Here is a 21388-nt window from a genome sequence, read left to right as displayed (position 1 = left end):
AAAGGGGTTGGGAAGAAGAAAGAAAGATTTAATTTTGAATTGATTTAATGTATTGAGTTTGAAACGGGTTTGCCGCGTAGGGTGTATTGTTATATCCAGAAGATTGTTAAAAGCTACCATTTTCACTTGGAAAAACACAAATTTCATTTTTTACCATCTGAACACAAGAACTGGGAAATCACAACTCTAGTATATTTTCCAATATCAGAGCACTTTTTAAAGGTTACCTTAATTCAATTTCAGTGAACTTTTGTAGTTCAATATTAGATACTTTTAGGGGCTCATAGCAGAAATAAGATGCTTGGTTGGCAAAATGTTTACTTTTTGCTATTAGTATCTACGATAGCAAAGTTAAGTGCAGCAGCAGCCGACGATAGATTGAATATGGACAATACGTACACAAGATGGACATATGTCCATTACCTTCAGATCGTCAGAGGTGGAGACGAGAAGAATATAATAGTTAGGTGCACTTTGTGAATTACACCTAAAGAGCTCTCCACTTTGTGAAATAAAATAACTTACATAAATTACAAACTAATGACTTTGAAATTACAGTAATAAATAAGTATAAATATAAATAAATAGGTATAAATATAAATAAATAATAATAAATAAATAAATAATGATAAATAAAGCAGTTTTTAACTGTAACTGGATAGCAAATAATTACCGTTTTGATCTAGATTGGCTAACACCGGAAAAGTTTTTTTATTATTTAACAGTTGATACAATTTTAAAAATTGTCATATACAAAAAATCTACTATTTGAAATTGGTGAAATTGAGGTTTTGTTCAAGTGAAATAATGCTGGGTGAGATGAACAAGGCATGTATAATATAGTTACAAACTACTTCTTTGTGAAATGTAACAATTATTAAATATTTTGTCCAATATTTTGAAATTTACATCAAAGGACTTTCACATCAAAGCACTGAAAGAAGAAACTAAGAAGCTGAAATTTCCCCCAGGTGGTGACAACATGTAAAAATTCAACATGTATGTATATATATATATATATATATATATATATATATATATATATATATATATATATATATATATATATATATATATATTTCTATATTTCTATATTTCTATATTTCTATGAATCATCTTTATTTTTACCATGTACATGACCTCTGCATTTGACCTTTTGCTGGTAGTGGACACTACAAACACAGTGGATCAGGGGGCCACTTTAGTACCCGGGCAGCCATTCAGAGTATCGGTTTCTTGCTCAATTCCCCAAAGCCATGTGTACTACAGTCATAGTCTTGAACCAGGGTCCCCGAGGGGGGCAGGAGAATATTTGACCATGGCTGTCAAGTCAGGCTACAACACTTGACTGAAAAAGAACTTGCCATCGCAGTATCAGAATGTCTTAACCAAAAAGGAGCTAAATGTAGGCATGGATTTAGTCATTTAGGATCACAAACACAAAACATTTGGTCTAGCCAACCCCTTTTTCTCCAGCTATCAGCACACAAGTTCTCTGCCGTGAATGTAAAAAAAACTATACTTGCCTCTCAGACAGACTTTTCCTTAGAATAAAGTCAACATCTCTCATAGGGAGAGCCAAGGCATGCAAATGGGAAAAAACACAGCGGTGAAAGAGTGACAAATAGAACAGAGAAAAGGAGAGAGAATAAGACATGGGCTGTGATGCATACTAACGACATCATTATACACCCCTCCCAAGCATGTTTACTTCCCAGATAGTTTCCCCTCGTCACCCAAACAGTACCCCATCCAACCTCTGCCATGCCTCCATGTGCACCGATCTTTTTGTTTCCACTAGCTCTTCTTCTTCAGTTGAAATGCAAAATGTGGCTAATTTTAGACTATTTACCCAAAATCCTGAGCTTGGCAGGCAGCAATTCATGCTGTTCCTACTGGATTGTAGAGTGTGTTGTATGTGTGCGTGCATTTGTGTGTGTGTGCGTTTGTGTCCGTGTCTGTGTGTGTTTTGCTCGAGTGTTTGTCTGGTGCTCCCCTCAGCGTAGCCGGTCTTTTTCCCTGGCATTGAACTTGACCCTGTGCAACCCTTCTATAATGAGTGGATTGAAAACATCTCACTTTGGAATGCTGTGTGGAGAACAGGGAGACCATGGTTGCCCTCACTCCCTGAGCACGGACTTTGTGTGCGCGTGTGTGTGTGTGTGTGTGTGTGTGCATGTTGCTGGGAGGGTGAGAGGGTGAGGGGGTGGGGGGTTGGGGGCTTGGGGGTCAATCATACTGTGCTATAGTCCACAATACAGAGTACGCGTTCATATAAACGCGTGTGGACGTGCACAAAAAGCTGAGACAGTCAAAAGTGTGTGCTTATGTATTTATCTTGTGTCATCTTCAACCCTTAAAAGAAAGGAATCTATGTGACAAATGCATTGCAGAGATTTATTCTGTTAGATGACTTGCAGAAATAGCAATTTTCTGCAAAATGATAGATAGATAGATAGATAGATAGATAGATAGATAGATAGATAGATAGATAGATAGATAGATAGATAGATAGATAGATAGATAGATAGATAGATAGATAGATAGATAGATAGATAGATAGATATTTCATTTTCCATCCAGTTTCTTTACTTATCTAATCAGTTCAAAAGGGCTGCACCTTAACTCACTCACTGCCATTGATGCCTTTAGTTGTCAAAGATCTTGGGCCACCAATGATTGAGTTAATCAAGAAAGTGTAGATTTCCAATACAATTGTATATCCCGACTCGCTCCTCTGTTGATCTAAGATGAGTCTCAACACAAAGGTGTGTAATTACTTCGGTGAACACTGTATGTTTGCGGATGTGTAAGTGTGTGTGTGCATTAGTTAATGTTGTGCTTTGTGTGCATGTGTGCATCCACTGACATATTGTGTTCACATTAGAAGTAACATTTTTCTCAGTAATGTGATTGAGTACATACAAAGGATGGATTTCACAAAAACGTTGACTTGGGCATCATGGTCTACTGTGTGAACATAGCTAAATATATTAGCAAAAATATATACAAAATGGCGGAATCTCGAATTGAAGTTCCCTTACTGTGCAGTAAATTACCCATAAATCTTGTGTGCCTTATTCATGAAAATTGTACATAATTGAGACTGCACCTTGTAATCTGGTACATTTTACGATCCGAAAAATTGCGTAGCGTAGGCAAGCCATCTCAAGTCTTTGTACAGAATTCCTTTGTCCTGCTTGACATATAAAAACATTGTGAGCTCAGTGAAATTAAGAGTCAGTAATAAATATGACAGGTGGATTCATAAATTTGTGAAGCACTTTACAGGTATACTTGATGATACAATATAATTTACTCTGTATTTGGTGTTTAATTGAAGCTGTCTCACAACACATTTACATACTCGTTTTCCTTTACTCCTATTATATTTCTTATTTGTATACAATACATCCAAATGTGATAAAATCTTAAAATTGCAATCATGGGGTGTGTGAATATGTGTGGGAAAACATGTCCAGTGAGACCTGTGAGAGTATGACGTTGAGCTGTGTTTGATCTTAATCCTGGTCTGGCTGTCACTATCCATCACATACACACATGCATGTGCACGCACACACGCGCGCACACACATGCACACATTCAAACTCATATCAGAGGGTGGGGCTAGTGACAGCACACTGAGGGGGGAGGAGGGAGGGGGCTCATGAATAATAAATAGATATACAGACTGGTCCAGGTAAGGAGGGACACACACACACACACTCACATTTCCCATATAACCTCGCCCCAGTGCCACCCTCACCCTCCTCTTTCTGCAGCCTCCATGTTTATGCATCGCGCCCTGTTTCATATGTATCGACCGCATCATTCTCTCTGTTGTCACAGGAACTGATGACACAGGCTGCATTAAGAATGATGGCCCTCCTTCAGTTTACTGTGCTGGTGCTGTACGTACTGTATACACACAAAAACATTCCTGTTTACAGAAACAACACAGAGCGAGCCACTTTCTCTCTCACTCTCTCACACACACACAAACGCACACAGAAACTAAGTGAGTGATGTTACCCACATTTCCCTTTGGGACCAAATAACATAAGCAGCCTGACATTGAAGATGTGAGAAAAAGGTAAATAAATAAAAGATATACAGCGGCCTACTCAACAACTGGGAGGAGGGACACGATCATGAAGAATTGTGACACTACGCACGTAGGCTAATTTGTTGATATTCTTCTGTTTAGAAAAAAAATACATTCAATAAACTTGCATTTAGTCATAAACAGAATTAAAATAAGTTCTAAAATAATAATCTTAATGATAGTGATACTTGATAAGGATTTGTAATTAATTGATTGAAATTATCTCCTTTTAATCTCACCGTATGAATTCGGAAAAAAAAAAACCCACAACCAGAGCTGTTTTATATAAATGTCAATACATTGTGATTTTGTTGTGGATCAAAACTTTTACTTTACGTCAACAAAATAGCAGCTTTATTTATTTTACTTTCACACACTTTAACAAATACATTTGTAGTCAGATATCTTCTACTGTATTTGAGTCCCAAATGATGACTGCAACTTTTAGTTCTGCTCATCAAGAGGAATGGATGTGTTGGCTTTTGACAAACGCCAAATAATTAGAAATCAAACTTAAAATAGGACATCGTGCATCCTTCCTTTCTCTGACTCACTCAAACCCAGGATGTTTTTGAGTTTGGCAAAAAAAAAGCTTTGCAATGGCTCACGCATGTGAGCATCTTTGTTGCTATTATTAGCTATGGCGGCAGCTGCTTGCTCTGCTTTTTTGTGTTAGGCTAAACTTAAGATGCTTCTGTGGTAAGCAAATTGTTTGATGCCAAAACGATATGAAAGTTTGTTGATGATTTTTCTTGTTTATGAGTTACAAAATGGGAGTGTACAATGAGCTACTCTTCAAATTTGTTTCGTTTATGGATTCAAAACCTGAAGCGATTTTGCATAAATGCATCAATCACCCATGAATGACAACACGGTCTAACCTAGGATGTAGAATTGTCTGTTTGATTTCATTATTGTCATATTTTGCATACACAGAGTGCAGTGGGTGCCCATTCTACACAGTGTCTTGTTTGTGTGGAATTTTCCCTGAAATGACTGATTGCATCCAGAATAAATTCAACAAAAGAAAATGTAGTCTTAAGACTACAGCACACAACATTTTAAAGCATCAGCCTGATGCAAGCTCACATTTAGTGATTTAAGCTTGTGACACATCATTTTATGTGTTCCATGGAAAAGTTAAACATTGATGAAATGTGCCCATTAAGTTATTTGCTTATGAATGTATGTATCTTTTAAGAGTGATGTTCAACCATGAGAATGACTTGAGTAAAAGAAAATTTCAAGCTTCACTAAGTAACTGTTCATTGTTTTTATGTTTTTATGACATAACAGGCTTGTATTTTCAATGAATTTTAATCAGATTAACTAAATGAGGACTATTATAACTAAAGAAAGGGATTATGACGGTATTTGTGTTCCACATTTTGCAAACTTTTTTTATTGTTTTTCTTTTAATTTTCTAGCTGTAGTACTCCTAAGCAATGTTTCTAACATAAAATGTGAACGAAAAATTCATGTAGCAATTTTGTAGCAAAAATTTGTCGCAAAAAGACAAGCCAGGTGTGCAGCCACATTTCCATGGATTAAAATGTGTACATACAATCTTGCGCAACACACTCATGATAATGCAGAATCAAAAATAATGAAAAAACAGTATTTATACAAATAAATACGGTTGCTTTTCACTTCCACATCTCAATCAATCAAATACATCTCCATCACTGAATTACACTGTGTCTAAGTGAGTAAAGAATATATTGAGGAAATGCATGTATTTAAGTACAAAGTATTTGTATTGCCTAATTGCCGCTACTACTTAAAATATAATGTACAAGAGTACAAAAATTTACCATCTCATAAAAGATTAACTCAGGTAAGTGGACTACATAAAATATGATCGTTAAACCTTTAGGACTGTGACCGTACCTTTACAACTCGGATGGGTGATGTCATTATTTGAAAGGTTCTGCATGAGTAGATGCCATATTTTATTAAATCATTACAGTATATTAAGAGAATCATAAGCAAGTGTATCCTACCTTTCCTTAGATGGAATTTTGAATCCGTAACCTGTGTTTAAAATTGAACATAGTAAATCATCACTTTTTTGCAGATTAAGTTGCGCTCACAATCATAAAAAAAATGTATTGTAGCTGATGAATCTAGCCATTGAAGAACTATTAAATGGTCAGTAAAAGAAATTATTGGCATGAATATGAGTGCGTGTTTGACTGTGGTTACTGCTAAAAACGCATGGAGACTAGTCAACAAAACTGGATAATAATTTTATATCTTTATTCAAATTCACTTTGTATTCTCGTTGAATGAAAGTGAATTTCATGTGTTTTGTGTATTGCACATGTTTTCTTGTTGCTCCCGTCTTTTATTTGTCCCTGTATGTGACTTATTTTCCCCCGAATCTCTTAGCACTTGAGCCACTCCCCTCCTTTTTCTGCAAGCCCCCAACCCAGCAGTAATTCTGTGTTTATCAACTCTTTATTATGGCCCCTCGCATCATCATTTACAATGCAAGCATCTGCTCATTGCCGAGCACAAGCATGGGGCAAATTGCTTTTATAGGAGAAAAAAACAGCTAGTGAGAGAACACACATGGACACCCTCAGTAGCAACTGTGCACAAATCAAGACACCAAGCCCCTGACGATTTACAGTGGTCGTTAACTCTCCTGGCAGAAAGACACAGAAGCATACAAACACTTCACTAGTTCTAATAGAATCAAATGAATATCTGGCCAACGTCAACACACTCACAGTGTGTCTCAAATTCACTGAGGGAGCTTTTCTAATTTTGATGTAGTTTTACTACAACTTGCTGCAACGTAAAAACAAAACACTTTCTTAGCACAGCTCAATTTAAATGGCCGGCCAAGGCAATGTGAAACCAGAGTGGAAAGAGACAACGGCAAAACAAGCCAGGTTTATATGTTTAATGTGTACAGTAAATTTTTAAAAACTAGCAGGTAAATTGAAATCATAAAGAATGTATAACTGGAAAAATGCAGGCTATGGGAAGCTTATCAAATATATTTTGTATCTGTGGTGCCACTATTAAATTTCTTTAAGATATAATGATTTTAAGATATCTGTTTATGATTTGAAGATATCTGTTTATTACAGGGTAAAGACATGCACATGATAAAATACATTATAAAAGTCAAAGGTGGGAACCTTTTTTTGTTATTGTTTTTTTTTACCAGTCTAACATTTGTCAGAGCCCCGCCCCCTTTCTGTTATTGTCGGTCCATCAATTTCTGCAAGCCAGATGAAATTGTAATCGTCGGTCCTGTCACAAAGTGTGCATGTCACCGTTTGTAAGACTATGTCACCATTTCAAGCGCACATGTCACCAGTTGTTTACACACATGTCACTGTTTGCATTTGCATCATTAAGGATGTCATTAAGGATTTTATGTCAGTTATCCTTAAATGTCATTTCACTTCAATGTCATTCAGGAATGCATCTCCACAATTTGTCATTAAAACCTTTATCTTGTTTTGTATCTAAGTTGAGTTCCTTTTGTGAAGCCTTTGTCAGAAGGTTACTTGTACTTCATGGATAGAACTGCTTAGTACGTTTGCTATTACTCCTGCTTTGTTTTTGTAAATAAATTGCGGAAACCTGTTACTTGCTTAAGTTGCTCTTGGATCATGCAATACCACGCCGTGACAGGTCTGTGTATCTGTCGGTATCCTTTTGCCCAACCTTCTGCCACCACTAGAGGGCCACTGGAGGCTATTTGACTTTTTTTTTCTGCTCCGTCATTCGTCAGGCGCTGGTCTACTTCTGGCTGGACACACTAATATTTTTTTTCTGTTTTTGTACTTGAACTTAAAGTTAACACCCTGTACAGTATGTGATTCTACATTTACACTGCAACGAAGTACAGTTATAGATGTGAAACATTAAAACAAAGCTAGCTAATAGGTAAATTTCCATCTGTTTTAAACATGCAAACCTTTTGCACCTCAGGGCCTCTGTGTGTGTGTGTCAGTCATATTCTGACTGTTGAAGGAGGCAAAAATATCTCTGACATTTATTTCAGCGCAGAGAAACACACATACATCTTGTAGATTCGTTGTTATGCTGTTCTCAATCAAGTCACGTCATCGAATACACACACGCGCACACACAGCGGTCACCATCATGTCAGGAGGCAAATTAGTAATGTCACCTTGTATTATATGAACACAGGCACAACACAGTAAAGGCTATACAGTAAGTTATCTCTCTTTCATTGACATTTCAGACACCATCCTGTATTTCATCATGTAACAAAGAAGCAGGCCCCAATTTAATGTCGGAATATAGAGCCCAAATAAACCTGCGCCAGATTTACTGCGCATCGATAAAGTCTTTTGACCTCTCATGTGATATATACCACTGGCTTTACTTACGACGAGCCGGCATCATATTCATAAAACCAATCTTTGAATGGTGTGTATTTTCACATCGATGCTCACTTTTATAGCAGGAGGCTCTCTGTTTTGGATATTACTTTTGGGACTCCCTGTCTTGTAAGAACAACATCTTCCCGGATCCAGTTTATTCTCCATATGTCTCTATTAATTGCATTGCAAAGCGGCTTGGTTATGCAAAGAAATAAAAATAGCATCTTTCCAACGTTACCAATACAGTATTCACAGGAACTCATTCAAGGGCATTTAGCAACCCTATATAATTATATATATATATATATATATATATACACACACACATAAATACACACACACACACACACATATATATATATATATATATATATATATATATATATATATATATATATATATTTATATATATATATATATATATATGTGTGTGTGTGTGTGTGTGTGTGTGTGTGTGTGTGTGTGTGTGTGTGTATTTTTTTTTCCTATGTGCATGCACGGCATTCTTTATTGCAAGCCACAATGACAGTTCAGCCTCTGGGGAGTGCCCTCATACGTCTTCATCACAGAGAAGAAAAAAGGAGGAGGAGTACTGGGAAACAAAAATGGCTGAGAATGCAAGACTGGGAGAGTTGCACACATTCTAGTACACAGTATACAAGAGGGGTGCTCAACGCGTCACCCGCAGTTGACCAGTCTACTGCCTAGCTATTTTGGTCGCCTGCATGACATTGCACTTAAGGAAAATAAATAAATAAAGTCAACCAATAAGAACACCGATCAAGAAAAAAAAAATACAGTTGTTGCTTGATTTTCTTGTCTTTTTTGGCACCCTAAATTGACCTGTTTGAAATTCATTTCAGAACAACACAACGTGAATGTTATTTCAGATAAGTCTTATTATCTGGTGTGTTTCATACAGCACATAAACTGCAAATTTTCATTTTTGGGGGTGGCAAAAAAATAAAATTAATTAATCGTTAAATGTAAATTATGTTATGAAAGTACTGTTTTTCACTTGAAATGCTATAATACCCTGTTTGAAATTCTGATATGCTATGTATGCTTCAATTTTGAAACTTTATTTGGGCTCAAGGCACAAAAACCATGTGTTTTTTTATAAGTAAATCAATATATTTTTACATTTTTTATTGCAATTTTTTTGCCGATTTAAAATAAATATGTTCAATATTTGATTAAATCATAATTATTTTAAACTCGTGATTCCTGTTGGTATTGATCTAAAGAGTTTTTTTTTTTGTTTTCATGTTAATCAAGTTGTATTTTTTTCCCATTCTTCAGATAGTACTTTCCACAAATCATCTTTATGCTTACTTTATGATTGTCTATTTATAAAGTTTATAAAGTTTGAATGACTTATCTGATTTGTTGACATTCCCTTTAGCGCAGCTCCGTCTAGTGGATGCATTATTCAACCCCAGCCAATACTGTAACTTCTATGTGCCTTATATTGTGGTGTGTCTTATATATGAAAATGGTTTTAAAATAGGCTATACATTAAAGATGCACCTTATGATCACCTTAAAATGTGGAAAATATGATACTATAATTGTGGTACCTGTAAAGATAATTTTAAAAATCATTTGACCGTCCCTAAGCATGTTCACTGAGTTTCAACACTACATGTCAGTAAAAATACATAACTGAGATGGCTCCCTCCCCACCATCATTGTATATTGTATTTAAACGACTGACAGGACAGATGGCAAAGTTCAATAGACTTAATCAAAGAGTCACTAATTTGCATTTTTCAAAATGCGATGGAACCGTTCTTAACTAACAAATTTGCAGCATATATATTGTTGTTGACGTTTTTTTTTCACTTTATTTGTAGTTTATGAGGAGAATCAAATACATACTAATATGAAATGTGTATTTTGTTTATTTTGTAGCTAGCTTCCAAATGTTTCAACCCTTAAATATTATTTCTTTTATAAACATGTGTGTCTTCTTTGTGTGTTGTCCATATGACTTTAAAGAGACAGGACGCCCTGACAACACCTTTCTAACTATCATACGTCAAATTATATTTAGACAATTTATATACTTTGAAAACAAGCCATTACAATCCTTTCATTGCTTTGAAGCAGTTTTTGACCTAGATGCAATGGAATTTTGTCACAGGAGCTAATCAGAAATTTGGCTGTCGTGCATGCCAGAGGAAAAGGGAATATATTCATCCAGGCATTAGCATTAGAAAGGAAGAAATGGTAGAAGTGAGAGGAGAGATTGTTTGGCTGCCATCTTAACTGAGTGTGCCTAGCCAAGCCCGGCCTGGAGAAAATATAAACCCCTGAGAATAAGGCTCATTTTGACTGGTGGCCAGTTAGGGGATAAGCTATGGAGGTGTGCATGTATGCATGAATATTTATACACGTGTGACTGAGCATGCATGCCATTTAACTGGCCAATCGTTTGATGCCTTGCCAGCCAAAGACAGTGTACCTATATATCTTTATATGAATGTACATTTATTCGTGTCCAAATCTGCATCCAAAGACTCCTCCCTCTCTCGCTTTTCCGTTTGTGTAAATGTCATTAGCCAAACAGCTAGCGGAAAGACACTTACTTTCACTCAGCACGCATGTGAGGGGTGACTTTGTCCTAGTAAGTGAGAAGGTCTGATACATGGCCCAGACAGAAATCCTCTTAGCAAAAAGAGGGGGAAAAAATGGAATTCGGGTGGCAGCTTAAACCAGCCATTGTGACTCTACTTTGGATGCCTTTTTCCTGAATACTAATATAAATAAATGAGCCTCAGTGGGAAACGAGCACGAAGGGAAGGCCGTTAGCTCACCATGATGACGGCTGAATCTTTTCCTGAGTAGATCGGTGAATCTGTTGCCTCATGTGGATGTCGATGAGGAAATACGAAGACGATGAACCCAACCCATTTTCTTCATTTAGTTCATGTTTTTTCCTTCAAAACAAGGTAGAATATTCTAACATCATTGATAGGCAGCCCTGTACTTTCATTCATGTATTTTTCTAGCTAAGAGTAGGCTAAAACATGCAGTAGTGGGTTGACTACAACAGATTAGTTGACTACTTTTATTTTATACACTTTTGTCTTAAATATGACTAGAACATTGTAAATTGTGGGCCACAGAGCTCAATGATTGAATAAAAATGTATGTATTAAAGGTGCGAAAATTAAACATTAACTAGGCGATTGTTTAATTTAAAACGTTTAAGTTATTTGTTTATTTTTTCAAAACAATTAACTCAGTTATATTTACTTCTTGTGGCCGATGGATGTTTATGCACAGGAGTTACTTAAAAGGTTTGCTGGCCATTGAGAAAAATAATGAGAGAGATTTGGTACTTTTGTTCAACAGTTGTATTTTACAGCAAAAGACTTAAATGAAGGATTCAAATTAAACCATTCCGATTGTGATGCTGGCTTGTTGTAATATTATTTTAATGTTAATTTTTTGGGACTTTGCCCGAGTAAATATCTGTTACAAGGTTCGAGCATTTAGAAAACAGTTGTTGAAAAGTAGATCACGATAAGTAATGGGAAGTTTTCCAATTGATTATTTACAGATGTTCACAATTTGAATAAAACAAACAACAACAACAACGAGGAGGAGACTATACGAGTTTAAATAAGCCGGTTACGTGTAGACAAGGCCTTCGGTCACAGAAAATGGGCATCTTAATTCCCTGCATGTGTCTCCCTGAGTGTTGCTCAGTAGTCAAATTTGAATCAGTTACCTACAGTACTTCCACTTTACCTCACCATACTTACATCCTCAATAACGTAGATCAATTTTTAACAATTATAATTCTACTGTCAAGCATTATGTTTAGTTCTTCGTTTATTTGTAGAGTTCCTTGTCACTTGACCTAAAGTCAAATCAAGTGAAATTAATTTCTTTCTGTAAACAAGCCCCTACGCCATCCTTGAGCGTAGCAGGCAGGTTACGCCACAGGCTATTGTAGTGCGAGATTAAGGCTGTTAGAGTTCTCCAAGCTACGCTCCCTCTTTCTCCTTTCATTACGATTCCAGCATGTGTCAAGATCTGTTGCGAGAGTGCCACTTAATATAGCCATACCTGAATTTATTCGCCCACACTTCAGCATAGACGAAGGAAGGAAGTACCAATTAATAGAATGTAAGAGCACACAGTGATTTATAATTAACAAGCATGCAGGTTATAGTAAACATAACACTCAGTGTAATAGCCCAGGAGAGACGAGAAGTGGTGAAAGAACTGAGGAGGTGGAGAAGGAGGGTGGAAAAAATAAACTTGAGTTGATTTGTCCCTTGGTGGATGAGCGCGAGTCCTTGTGGCTGACAGGAGCTGTCTAAAGCAGCTAAATGAATAATCATCTGTGAGTTAGACTGCAGACAAACGCTTAACGAGGATGATGTGGACCTCGCTGACATGAGGAGGTTGGAAAGAGAGAGCGAGAGCTATTGCGAGACAGCAAACGTACCCGGCTTGGGAATGAATGGCTCTCATGTTGTAATGGCTATGAAGTTGTTACTCAATAGGCCAGAGGCATTCTTATTTGTAATGTAAAGTATTTGTGTGTCAGGATTTTCGAAAGGGAAATGTGTTTGTTTTAAGTTGTTGATGTGGTTGCGTAATATCATCCGTATAACGAAGGGAAACTGTAGACTGTGACATCTCAGAAATAGTGTTGGAGGAGTGGCAGGATATTTTATGGTTGTGGAAAATCTTGCAGAAACTTTAGCTCATCCGGTGGCATTTATGGCAAACATCTTCAGTAACACAAAGTCCCACCTGCCTCTCAGCCGTATCACTAGGCACCTTCTCCACTTTATTCATGCTTTAGCAATAAGCTGCGAGAAGATGCATTGCACAGGGTTAAGATCAGTGAAGGGGCTTTGCCATGCAGAATGAGAAGTAAAGAAGATCACAGTATAGCTCAGCATCACAGGGCTGTTTGCGTTTACAACACTTAGAAAAAGGCAAAAGTTCACTTACTCTGAGTTTTTGAAAACCATCCCCCATTAATTCTGACACTTGGAGCACTTCCTTGGGAAAACAACGCTTCTTCAAATCTCTTATTGACGGTTAAACATGAAACAGATAAAAATTAAATCCAAGGGGCCAGTAAAGCATTCATTAGTGCAAAGGGGGAACGAAATGTGTCAAAACTACTTACAACGTTTCATGAAAGCACACAGGGCTGGCTCACCCATTCAGGAAGATAGGCAAATGCTAAGGGCACGGGACACTAGGGGGCGCCAAAACTCCAATTAAATTTCATCTTCAATATAATTAATAATTAACTCTGAAAGAAATATTAATATTAACACACCAATAAGTGAAGAGGACCGATATGAATTAACGTGTAAATCAACGTTCCTGCCGAGGCAAAGTCGCAGCTGACACTGAATTAACTATTGCGTGCCTGTGTTAGTTGCTGTATATTGTAGTTGCAACTTAAATGCTATAAACATGAAATTATTCCATTTAGAAAAATAGGCAAATGCTAATGGTGCTGAACACTAGGGGCCACCAAAACACAGATTACATTTTATCGTCAACATAATTAATAATAACAAAAATACTTCCAGATAACGTGGCAGCTGACACTGAATTAACTCTCGGGTATCTGGTATCTGTTAATGTATATTTTAGTTGCACTTGCACAAATGGTATATGAAAATAAAATGATTCCATTATTGCATACCAAAATTTAAAATAGTTTTACTGTTGGTAAAAAAAATAAAAAATGCCATATTGAAACACAATAAGGACAGAAATACATTATTTATTGTGATGTAATCTGAAGTTTAAACGACCATAACAATTTCATTTGTTGTTGATGAATGTGAAACATGAGTAAAACTAAGGCTGGTCAGGAGTTTAAAATGTGTGCATGTTTCTTTAACTGTTCTCACAATTCTTTACTATATCATCTTCTGTTGTTATTTTGTTGTCCTCAATGCAAATGCCAATGAACTTAATGGAAATCATTGCCAGAGATTAATATACTACAGGAATGTTACATTAGAAAGAGACAAAAAGAAAATACAATTTGATCATTGAATAAAATCTGGATCAACCTCTCTCAAGTAGAAAAGCTGCCTAAATTTTAAATAACTTGACAGGTAATGGTGAACATGAAACAGCTAATATAGGATGAGGTTTAAAGTGATGACCAATTACTATGACTAGAAAAGATAATACCAATTAATCCAACTCAGGCTGAATGATATACTGCTCGCTCTCTTTGGGGAGGAGGGCATTTATCAGTATGACCTCAGAGAAGTGTGTGAAAATGTCAAAATTACGGAAACTATATAAGAGATGAACAAAGAGGTGGTGATTGTTGCTTCCTTTTGGTTTGTGCAATGTCACAACACCAAATCACTAGCAGTTTTTTTTTTTTTTTGATAGTGGCCATGAAATGCTCAAAATGTTCCAGTTTATATTTTAAATTGTGTAACGTCCTATTAAAGGCAATTTTAAAACTTTGCTTGTAAGCATTTGAGAAGCATTGTGGATGGACGCGATCGCCAAATTAAATCTCACCAATTGTGCCCTGTTGGCTAGGCACGTCTGTCAGAATTTGGATGAAACATGTAAAAAAACAAAACAAAAACAAACAAACAAACAAAATGCAATAATAATAAATTACTCATGTTTGCTTAAAAGCATTCATCGAAATGAGAATGCTTAATGAACACTCAAATTATTGTAAAAAGTAATGGCATGAAATAATATGTATTATAATTATTCTTACTGTTTAAACCTGAATTAAATGGTCCAATTCCCAATGTTTCATCTTATAGGTTTGACTGCTAATAAAATATTGTACCCATTGTTTCAATGTTATTGCATCATCTGTGATACTAACAGAGCCCCAATATTAGTCAACCCAAATAACACTTAGAATGGGCTGCAGCTCATCCGAGCATGACCACAAATTGGTCTATTTTGGAGAAAAACGGCATAGCTGGATAACATTATTCAAATGATCTGTTGTTCACTGGAAGGCATATGTTTTAGGTGTTGTGCAATGGCTTTTTAATGGCTCAGCTAGTATGAGCTAATATACAATATAGCACAAATGAAGACAGCAGTGTCCTGCAGGGTTCCCACGGTAACATTTCAACCTCTTTGAATGCTGATTGGCCATCTGGTATTGTTTTCTGTCACTTTCTATTAAGCTCATTGATCCTCCCTCCCTGTCTGCGGCATGTGGCTGATCACAGTGGATCAGTGTATGTGCCTGTAATATGAATATGGTATGATTACGCCACATTATGGTCTCTGTCTGTGTGTTCTCCCAAACAGACCCTCCAGCTACACTTATGTTGACTGTGGTTGTGATTGGGCTGTTTATGTGGCAATTGCACTCAAGGAGAAGCAGAAAGAACTCCTAAAGGAATATCGTATGATATTATTCGGTCACTGAAGTGGACAGTATTATGGAGCATCACTAAAGCGCACACAGACATTGTTTGCTCTTAGTCAACTTAAAATATTACCAAATGGGCATGTGTGCATTCAGAATTTTTAAATGAGCAAATCTTTGGGGTATTTTCAAATTACTTTTATTCTTTTGATGCTCTGGTTCATTTCTTACACTGGATCAACATGATCCTAATTTGATTTTCCATTTTCATAACAGTGTGAAATAACTGTGCTCTTGTTACACCCACCCTCATCCTTCAGCAGCTGGTGTTTTATGTGCTGTTCAAATGGAGCCAATGTTTTTGCAGTCTTTGTCAACGTTTGGTTGGTTGTGAGATGACCAATAAAAAAATCTGTACTTGATTGTAGTTTTCAGGTGACGAGTTGGAGAAAAAGCAGCTCATGGGGTCTTAAAGGGGCTGTATCTTGGGAGCCCAAATTTTGGGGGAATTATAATGTTGATTTCTAGCCCGTAACACAAACAGCCCCAAACTGTTATTTCCCTTCAATAATGCATTTCTAAACATTACTTGCTTATCCTGCAATCTTAGCAGCGGCCTCGCTTGAGCAGATAAACATAACTTGCGAGAGGCCTGATGACTATAGCAAGAATGCGAGAGTAAAATACACAGCGACCTTATCCACCTCTTTTCATTTCATTTTGGTAAAAAAGTTGAGGAGGTGAGATTTTGCACCAGGTCAGCCAAGTAAACACCAATGTTTAATTCATTAATTAAAATAAGCTTTACTGTAGAAAATGCCAAAGTGGCAAAAATGAGTGTTTGGGAGCACACAGATGGCCAATCAACATCAGTAGTAAATAATTCACCAACAGGTGGAGGTGTTGGAATGAAAACGGATTCCCACTGGACAAATTCAATAGGAGGAACGGCTCTTAAAGAGGGCGGCCTCTTCACACAAAGCCGTTGTAATCAATTAGAATTTAAAGTGTAAACTCTGCATCCATGTTATGCTTGCTCAGCTATGGGCTCCTCTCTGGGTCGACATCTAGGGAAGTCCTCCTTCCAGGGCTGGAGTTGCCCTCGGGGTAAACAGTCCTTACACGGTGACTGAAATTGAAGCCCGCAGCCAACAAAATGGGCAATGAGGAGGCAGGGTTGACAACAGCCTTCACATTTATTATATGCAAAAACAGCATATAGATCCAAGTCTCTCTCACACCCCACAACAATCTTTTCTGCCACCACGTATGCACTTCTCCTCCTTCACACTCCCTTACACAATCCATCGCTCTGCATTCACACCAGACTTGCAACATATAATATGGAGTTAAATTATTGGGAGAAATGTCTGATGAGAAAAAAACTAAGGAAATACTTTCTAAAAATATCCATTCATCCATCCGTTTTCTAGAGCCGCTTATCCTCACAAGGAAGCCAATGAAAAGCCATGTGGGCTCAGGGAGAACATGCAAACTCCACGCAGAAAGGCAGGAATGAGGTGGATTTGAACTCAGGTCTCTGAACTGTGAGGTGACCGTGCCAACCACTGCTCCGACGAGCTGCCTGCTCTAAAAAAGTAGTTGAGATAAAGTAACCCAATTATGGGGGAAAAAAACTATACTGAGCAAATGTTTGGTACATTTAAATTAACCTTGCTTTCTGGGTTGTTTCACACCAAACGACCCCAAAACTGGTTGTTTTGCACAAGACAAGGTAAAAATAGGGTTGTGTGTAGGAAGCAACCCAGGAATTCAAGTCACGTTGATTTGACCCAAATATTGAGTCTACTTTTTTGCCCCATAATTGTGTTATTTTTAACTCAACTGTTTACAGAGTGCAGAATTGTAAACGTTTATTTTATTTTATTTTTTCTTGAAGAAAATTACTGTCAATCTTTCATTGCAAATTATTGTGATTATCATTATTATTATTATTATTGGAGTTTTCAATAATATCTCACTTGGTGTGAAATAGTGGGTCAGCACAGGAAAGGCGGCCTTTTATATAGCCTTGTAGAAGGGATATCTGGAGGGGTGATTAACCTTGTACCCTGCCATCAGGGAGAAAAGGAAAAGATCATTTGTATACCTTTGCATAGGTAATGAGTAGGTATGCCATTCGCTATAAGAAGGCAGTACAAAAGTTGTGGGAATGTATGCATTTTTTCAGGCAACTGAAAGACATGCCAACATGTGAGAAATTTTCATTTCCATCAATAGTCCGGTTTGCCTGATGGTGCCTCTGGATTGTCACTGGCACGGATCCTGTTCAACGAAAAAAATCCATGGCAGCGTTACAACTGATATGAACAGGAACAAATCTGTTCTTGATTTGATTCAATTAGATATGTTCAGTCAAAAGAATAGCCTGTTGAAACCAGCCATTCACCAACACCATCACACAAGCCCTGACTACTACTCCACTCCAAAAAGAAAAAAAAGGTCAATTCTTTGCATGCAAATCTTAAATATGAGTTTTTTAAATCAAATATTTCACCACATCATTCAACACCCTTGATGATGAAATATGTCAGTTAAGCCACACCATCACTCATTGTATATACATTTGCAGTATATAATTACTCTTGTATCAAGTTTGCAAGAGCTGTGATTGACAAGCACATGAGCTGTTCTTAATATTCCGAAATCAGTATGGTAAATCATTCTAGAATGTTTAGACCTGAAATGATAGGGTACTGTATCACATCAGAAAGCTCCATTAGTGATAATTGGATGGATCTCATATTAATATGGGCTCTGTCATTTAAGCAGTGCACACAGGCTTAACCTCAGCATGGAACACCATGTCCTGCGAGGTCTTGCAATCATACACTTCAGAGTGATAATAATGATTATAATACCATAATCGGCAGCATGCGGGATATACTGCAGTGAAATTATGTGTTTTGTAGAAAGAAATAAAAATATGGGGGGTTAACAAAGTATTCCTACTGTATAATATTTCCATTTTACACCTGATTGCACAAACATAAAAGTGAAATAGAAATTAAAGTGAAATATTGTGGCGCATAAATCCTGTTGGATCCTATTAATCCTTTATTGGGTTTAAGAAAAAAACTGTACTTCTGCATTAAAAAAAAACAGCAACAACAGCTGCATGCATTAAAAAAGTAAATATGTTTCTTTTTTAGCTTACCTTATATCTCTTGCTTTGGAATATTGCCACTAAATAAGCTACATGGAAATGTTGCCTGTAAATTAAGTAGAAATTACTATATGTTTGTTTTCAGAGCTTTATGATGAGATATACAATTTAGATGTGCATATATAATTTTGGAATAAGTACAATGGTTTGGATTTCATCTTCCAGAATTATTCCAGTGAACATATATTTCATTGTTTGGATTAAAAACCTTACTGTACATTCCCATGTTTTTTTTTTGCTTAACATGAAATGCACGTGAGTTAGATAGATAGATGAAATGCACGTGAGTTAATCAGTTAGTTAGTTTGATAGATAGATAGATAGATAGATAGATAGATAGATAGATAGATAGATAGATAGATAGATAGATAGATAGATAGATAGATAGATAGATAGATAGATAGATAGATAGATAGATAGATAGATAGATAGACTCTATATATCTTTTTTTACCTGAAAGTAACCATTCTTTTTGTACTGCAAGAGTGAGAGATGGTGAGATGCTGCGGGCGCAGCTGGAGCTCACAGCATGTGCTTGTCGCCACTGTTTACTGCACCATTATCATCGAGAGTGGACGGATGACGACATCATCGTCGTTATTTTTCTTGGATTGGAGGCTTTTAACAATTACTTATTTACTAGCTTTTGTCATAAATTTTCACAAGCAGATAATGTTGGTCAACCGAGGCGTTTTTACCTTTTCATCGGTCGGGATTGTGTCCACAGTCCATTGAGATTACAGTTGCACTCTTTCTAAATTGGCAGAGGCTACAGAGGGCACAACAGAAAAAGGAAAAGCATTTTCAAAGAGTAGCATTACCTCTTCACTTTTTTTTTTTATCTTTCCCCTCTCCATCATCTTCCTCCTGTTTTGCTCATCAGAGGGAAATTTCTTTCAACTAGCTGAGGAGGGTTAGGACAACTGTGGAGTTGGGTATAATTATCACTGGTTCGTCTTTAATCTCGCACTCCCCCCGACTCGCCAGTGAACATTATCTGACATCAAACATAGACACTTCCCTGACTGAGACAGGCCAATTTAGGCTGCAAACGCCATTCAAAAAACGAGCTGTCAAATGGACACATGAAGGCAACAGAGTGACAGAGCAAAGAATAATATATGCAATAAATTTCTGATTATGTTTTTAATTCTTCTTCAGTCCTTGCCACATATTTAATACATCTGAGAAAGCACTGGAGTAATTTGGTTAAACAAAGATTCGAATGATTTATGTCAAGATGTTGCCAGAGACAAAGAGTAAGGCAAGATTTAGAAGACATTTTTACGGTACCAGAGCTTCAATTAACCTGAATTACCTGCACAGGGTATCATTTAAATGACTGTAGGATTAATATTCACCCGTCCCCTTTTTTAATCTTTTGAATTATGTGAAATGTTAATGTACATCAAACAGAATCAAATTTAAGGAGCTGACAGGGACATCTTGCCACAAAACCTTTACCTGTGAAAATTCTGTTATTGTCATACATATGTATTTAGGTTGCAATGGCTATGAAGTAGTTGTCATCAATCCGATGTAAATGTTAATATCGATTATGTCTAAAAGAGTACTGTCCATGATCAAACGCATCATTAGGCTTTTTTATTTATTCTTTTTTTTATATATATTTGTTGCAATAGCATAGGTTAAAAATGTAGTTTGTGTGCTTTTGCAAATGTCTGAAAATTAAAATATTCCAAAGTTCATGTTAACAGATACAATGATCATTAAAGAGATAAAGAATCATGTACAGTAAGGTGTTTTTAAAACCACCATGAATAGTAAGCCGTTTAGAGAAATAACGGTTTAAGAAAAACAACCATGTACTGTAAGGTATTAAAACAATTGACCATAAACCAGAATGTTTTAAAAGTAAAGTGCAAGTGAAGGTTTAAAAAAAAATAAAATAAAATAAAAAATGGGGGGGGGGGGGGGGGTTAGTGATGAGGAAATGAATCCTCATGAACCACTGCTAATATATTTTTTTTTACTCCTCCAGGTGGTACTCTTGGCTTTTAAATAAAATCTAGTGCAGTTCTTCTCAATTGTTTTTTGCAAAGAGAAAATTTCAATATAAAATATATATTAAATATATATTAAAAAAATATATACTCCTATATGAATCTTCTTTCAATGAATTTTAATTTTTATATTTTGTATAGGTACCGGGTATGCTAAAACAGAAAGCACCTTAAAGTGCATCAAAGTGCCTTGAAAAAAAAAAGACCTGAACAGTCTGATACTGTAAAAAAAGGTAAATCAATAAATAATTATAAATGTCAATTATTTGATATAAACACAGGACCCAACATCTTGAGTGTTTTAACCTAAAGGAAAAAGTATTAGACATTGTGCTGA

General features: G+C 36.4%; 2 protein-coding genes across 11 annotated transcripts in view; both read right to left on the bottom strand.

Annotated features, from left to right (window-relative positions):
• LOC148420092 (serine/threonine-protein kinase VRK1-like) overlaps positions 1–21388 on the bottom strand; it is a 311189-nt gene that overhangs the window by 122366 nt on the left and 167435 nt on the right. The gene's annotated exons all lie outside the window — the stretch shown is intronic.
• Positions 1–21388, bottom strand: part of LOC148420094 (uncharacterized) — a 235676-nt gene that overhangs the window by 90594 nt on the left and 123694 nt on the right. For 5 of the 10 annotated variants that reach the window (XR_015866356.1, XR_015866355.1, XR_015866357.1 and 2 more), the window contains one exon: positions 19726–19796. The exons of 3 other annotated variants lie outside the window; for them this stretch is intronic. Coding sequence is in view for 2 of the 7 variants with exons in the window: in XM_088420994.1 (XP_088277120.1) it covers positions 19730–19796 (67 nt within the window). In the remaining 5 variants the exon portion in view is untranslated. Of the gene's footprint in view, positions 1–11296; positions 11420–12557; positions 12577–18028; positions 18127–19725; positions 19797–21388 lie in introns of those variants that run through there. 2 more of the 10 variants (XR_015866354.1, XM_088420996.1) reach the window with 2 other exon arrangements.

Source organism: Hippichthys cyanospilos, chromosome 8, assembly GCF_059441005.1.
Source record: "Hippichthys cyanospilos isolate Australia breed blue-spotted pipefish chromosome 8, RoL_Hcya_1.0, whole genome shotgun sequence".
In the NCBI taxonomy this organism is placed as follows: domain Eukaryota; kingdom Metazoa; phylum Chordata; class Actinopteri; order Syngnathiformes; family Syngnathidae; genus Hippichthys; species Hippichthys cyanospilos.
Note: the sequence above shows the minus strand (reverse complement) of the source record. Positions and strands in the feature narration are given on the sequence as shown.